Source organism: Cephus cinctus, unplaced genomic scaffold (genome assembly GCF_000341935.2).
Source record: "Cephus cinctus unplaced genomic scaffold, Ccin1 Ccin1_scaffold0123, whole genome shotgun sequence".
NCBI classification, from domain to species: Eukaryota; Metazoa; Arthropoda; class Insecta; order Hymenoptera; family Cephidae; genus Cephus; species Cephus cinctus.
Genome location: NW_014332857.1, coordinates 254624 through 259953, shown reverse-complemented (window position 1 = coordinate 259953; position 5330 = coordinate 254624). Strand labels below are relative to the sequence as shown.

The 5330-nt window shown below is 47.2% G+C and overlaps 1 protein-coding gene across 15 annotated transcripts in view; it reads left to right on the top strand.

Moving 5' to 3' along the window:
* Window positions 1-5330, top strand: part of LOC107274944 (protein abrupt) — a 50746-nt gene that overhangs the window by 26066 nt on the left and 19350 nt on the right. The window contains exon 8 of one of the 15 annotated variants that reach the window (XM_015754571.2): window positions 1065-2299. The exons of the other annotated variants lie outside the window; for them this stretch is intronic. Coding sequence (XP_015610057.1) covers window positions 1065-1852 — 788 coding nt within the window. The 3' untranslated portion in view covers window positions 1853-2299. Of the gene's footprint in view, window positions 1-1064; window positions 2300-5330 lie in introns of those variants that run through there. 15 annotated transcript variants of the gene reach the window in all.

Sequence of the window (5330 nt, the reverse complement as noted above, 5' to 3'; positions counted from 1 at the left end):
ATATCCAACGCACAACCCCCCTTGACCCCATGAACCCCCCCCCATGCCTTAACGGTCGTAGCCATATTAGTATCCTACCAAGTCGTTCCTACGATTTTAATCTCATTGTTGCGTTGAATGCATGGAACTCTCGTACCTCTCATAATGACCCTTGGATCCTTTTTGATCCTTAAAATATTTTACATGATCTTCCTGGATCCCTCTTTTTTTCTCGTACCCGTCTCCCCTACTGTGTCCCTCGTGTATATCGCCGAGACACGAACGTTGTTGAGCAAATGTATCATTAGGAGACGGTGAGTAGCATCGTAGAGAAAAATAAGAATTTTTTGTGAATTTGGATATTTTTTCAAATTTGCCGAATCGAAGGGCGATTTTGATTTTAATTCACTTTACCACCACTGGCGTTGTATCGATAAGGTGGCGCTGTCGTGGCGCCTATAAAAATATGAGGCAGGATCTCGCGAGGCGAGAATGCCAAATACCTTTCCTTGGAAGCGTATGTAAACTGTATCAAGAGAATGTGGTCGAATACTAGAAAACTGACGCTAAAATTCACGAGGAAGTAAAAAGAAAGGTGTTGAGATAACGTAAAACGCATTAAAGTCGTGACTCGAATTTGTACGGTACTTTAATAATTGTGAATCTGAAATTTGATATTGACGATCGTTGCCATCTCACGGATACGACGGAATTTAAATGAAATACGAATTAAGGAAGTCAAAAGATATCTACGTAAAGGAAATGGAGTAAGGATAAGATTTAAAATAAAAATACGTAAAAACTGTGAGAATTAATCAAGATAACGCACAGAATCCTTTGGGGTGCTGTCGAGCGGCCTCGATCCCGGAATGTAAAAGGGCGATGGTCAAAGATCAGAAAATCTCGAGAAAGAGCGAGAGAGAGAGCGAGAGAGAGAGAGAGAGAGAGAGAGAGAGAGAGAGAGAGAGAGAGAGAGAGAGAGAGAGAGAGAGAGAGAGAGAGAGAGAAGGGAAAGGGTGAACAAAAATAGTGTTTAAGAGAAGATTGGAGGTTGGCTGAGGACTGACATTGGCTGGTGGTTCCAGGGCGGTGGCAGCCCTCGGCTGGAGACGGTTCAGGCTCGAGTTCCGGCTGGCTGCCAGGAACTTCCTCCACGAGGAACGACCTCTCCGTGTCTGGAACCTACCAGAGCGTCGTCCACAACCCGAAGCAGGATCTCACGTCCCTACTACATCACGCCACCAGCCAACCACAACACGCCCTCAATGCCCTCAGCTCTCTCAACAACCTCAACAACCTGAACAACCTGAACAACCTGAACAATCTCAACACCGAGCAGCTGACGATGATGCATCAGAAGCTGCAGAACAACCTGCAGAGTCTTCAGCAACAGGGGGCCGTCAAGAACGATCAGCTGAACCTGATGTTGCAGTCCTGCGCCAAGAAGAAAATCGTCGACAGCTCCATAGCCATGCTGCAAGCCGTACGGCCCACGGACCCCTATCATCAGCAGTCCGAGAGTCCGTCCCAGGCTGGAAAACCAAAGTGCCCCGAGTGCGGGAAGATCTACTCGAACAATTCCAATCTCAAGCAACACATTGTTAACGTTCACACGGTGCAGACCGAGTACATATCTTGTCATGTCTGTAGCAAGCAGTTCAAGACTAAGCAGTATCTGCAGATTCATCTGTTGTCTATGCATGGCATTAGGAAGCGTAAGAGTTACCCGGTATATCAGATGCAGGGCCCTGGTCAACAACAGCAGCAGCAGCAGCAACACGCGGCCGGGCAGGCTGCGGAGCAGATAGGATCGGATCAGCAGGTGGTGCAACAACAGCAACACTACGAGAGATGGCCTGAAGAGAAGCACTGATACGATTGGAAGAAAAGTTTCTTTTACTTGGTGTGACATTGGATCGCTAGATTCTCATTGTTTTTTTGTTTTTTTTTTTAATATACTTACTGTTACTTATTGTTTTTGACATTTTCGTGAGTTTCCCGGAATAACGTGAAACTGTGGGGAATCTCGGAGTAAGTGTCTGGATAGTTTTCAGGAATGGATCAGACACCTATTTTTTGTTGTGTGCGACGAAGAACGATGAGAAAAGGTGACGTGCGTCTGGATTGAGTGCGCGTGGCGTGCAGCTATAGATCTTTGTGTGTTTTGCGTAAACTTGAAAAAGTTGTTCAGTCCCGGAAATCCGGTGTACATATTTTTACAGTAAGCGCGACAGTAACCAGCAGCTGGATTGCTTGTAGATATTTTTGTATTAGATTTTAAGTCTGAGCCATAATGCTGGAATAGACGGTGTAACAGTTAGGTTGAATTTCGAGTTTGACTTTTTTTTTTATCGTTCCTTGGTAAGAAGAAGAAATGGAAAGAAAAATGGATATACCAAGTGGAGGAATAAGGAAAGGAAGTGGAGGGTAGCTTTTTGCAAGGGGCGTATAGAGAGCCTAAGGTTCACTCGTTGGTGTCGGCCATAAAGCGTAATAAATCGGTTCAATCTGGGCCCATTGAAAATCTCATATCGCCGTAAAAACCTTTCTAAAACAACTCGGATCTCCGCGATAAATCGGAAATATGATTGGTTTAATTTATATGGGCGACCGTAAAACCGCCATAAACTCCTTGCGAGTCGCATAAAGCGAACTTGGGATACTCCATCCGGCCGTTTCCCTTTTTTTTCTCTTCCTTTTCCTCCCGCGTCGTTTATTGCGCGCGTGAGAGCTCGCGTCACAGTTTTTTTTTTTTTTTTTTTACGGAAAGACTTCGCGAAGAACCCGGAGCAGCGAAAGTGTCCCGTAAAATAAGGGATGCAATCGTGCGAAGCACCGTGGATTAAAATTTAATTTTTTCTTCTTCTTTCCTCCACATCAGTCAACAACGATTATATATCCATTAACCCATAGAAACTGAATTCACATTGTCGCCATACAATTATTTCCCATAAACAATAATCCCTCTCTTTCCATATCGCATCCCTTGTTCCTTTATCCGCTCCGCTCCTTATCCCCCGTGGAGGCCCATACACGAATCCCGAGGATGAATGTCCGTTTTCAGGGAAGGGTCATCGATCCATCCCCGATTAATCGGCATTTCAGACAGTTACCTCCCTTATAAGGGTCGCCCTTATCCTTCGTCGGCGCCGATTACCCACCAGACATCCTCCACTTCCGTTTCCTCTTCCTATCTCGCCCCTAAGATCGTGCGCCCTCGAGGACTCTAAATAATAAAAAGTGAGGAGAAAAACGTATCGATCAATTAAGACGCGTAAAGTCTGCCTCATAACGAAGGGCACCGGCGCCTAATCACCCGATTGTCATCCAATCGTAGAACGTCGTTACGTAAACAATCCGAGTGTGTATATAGTCTGGGGGTAGGCTTGTACCCGTCCCATCCCTTGCCCACCCACCAAATATCCCTTTAGCACACTATTGATTATCGGAGCTGCAAATTCGCAGAAGCCTCGATAGTCCTGGAAGATAAGGTCATTGGTCATCGTTACTCTCCCCCCCCGCACCCCCTGGCCACCCTTCAACGTTCAACTTGACTCACCCTTTACCCGGTCCGTGCTCACCCTTTAAGCAGCTCTGCCGGTAGCTCCTCGGCTCCTCATCCTTCTGCGGGTAAAGAGGGTGGACGGGTGGGTGGACTCTGGTGGGGGGGTTAAGAAGGACGGAGGGTGGTGGCGAAGGCAGATAGAAGGTGGAGGAAACGAAATTCGGTTTCTGCAGAGGCAATCAGATTCTGCAGGTTCGATCGACAGCCGCTGGGCGGGGATAACTTTGGGGTGTGAGTGCGTCGGGGGGCGTCGGGGGGCTAGACGCCCGTCAGCGGCTCACTGGGGGGTTGAAGAAGGAGCTGAGCAGAGGGATGAACGCAAGCCGGCCTTTTCCTCCTTCTTTCTTGCCTATCCTGAAAAAGGTGTGTGCCTCCTTACACTCGCGGTGGATTCCTCCGTGTGTAGGAGAAGGATAGAGAGAGGTATAGAAAATGGGAGAGAGAATGCGAGAGACCTCGGCGAATCGAAACGAGGTAATGGAAGAGCAGGATTAATTGTACCGTCGGAGGGTGGTGGGATCGGTCCAGGGGGTGTGCGTCCCTTTTTTTTTTTCAACCCTCGCAGAGAGTCGAAGTTACTGCGATATCCGAAGGACAATGGCAGAAAAAGTTGGACGAATTTCATCGAAAAAAAAAAATAAAAGGGGCGGTTAAGCAAAGTAAAATCTTAACATATCATCCTCTATATGGATACCTGGATGAGCGCGCACTGGCTCAACTTCTGTGTACGGCTCAAAGGATACTTATTTTAATCTTCCTTTTACTTTTACACTCCGTCCTCGCGATCCAACCATCCGCTACCCCGTACAGGGTAAGAAACGAAAAAAAAAAGAAGGAATCTACTTTCCTACAGACAGGAATTTCTCCTCGCAGGGATAAATCCGTATCACGTGTTTCAGAGCCATCCGTCTAAATTTAGCGGTGCGCTGCCCTTCCGCACCCCATATATCCCTTCATCCAATAGTCTATGAGTAATGTACAAAACACACAGACACACAGCCCTAGGGGGTTAGAGGATATGGGCGTTGAGGATGGGTGTAGGGGGTTGGTATTGCGAGGGGGTAGTTTTCAGTAGGTGCATGTCATTACCCACGAGTCGATGGGTTGAATTTTTCATCCCCCTCCCAGCCCCGCAATTCCGTACCCACTCCTCAAAATTTTCTTAGTTTTTATTTTTATTTCGAAAAGCACACAAAATACCCCCTCTCTTTCTATTCGGCAATAAGATTCTAGGGATATAGTTATACTATGTGTTATTTCGTGGGACGATATATATATATATATATATATATATATATATATATATATATATATATATATATATATATATATATATATATAGCACGGTATATACGTGACTAGGTGCGTTAGCCCTCCAGGCCACACGCGCACGCTGAATTACAACGGAGTACATCGTATTGATCTCGACGATTCAACAAACAGCGCCTGGTGCCTCTCGTTCCTTCGCTAACTCTGCTGCTGCGGCTGCTGCTCCTGCTTACTCCCGAGCAACCCTCTCTCTCTCTCTCTCTCTCTCTCTTGCTAAGTTGTACTCTATCTTTCTTTTTCTATCTCTATATCTCTTTCTCTTACGCTCCTGTCCTCTCTTTTACTCTCAGTCGTACTGTACCACTTTTGCTTCCATTTGCGCGCTGTTCTTTACTCTTTCCCTTGTCTCTCTTTCTCTCTCTCTCTCCCCCCCCCCCCCCCCCCCCCCCCCCCCCCCCCCCCCCCCCCCCCCCCCCCCCCCCCCCCCCCCCCCCCCCCCCCCCCCCCCCCCCCCCCC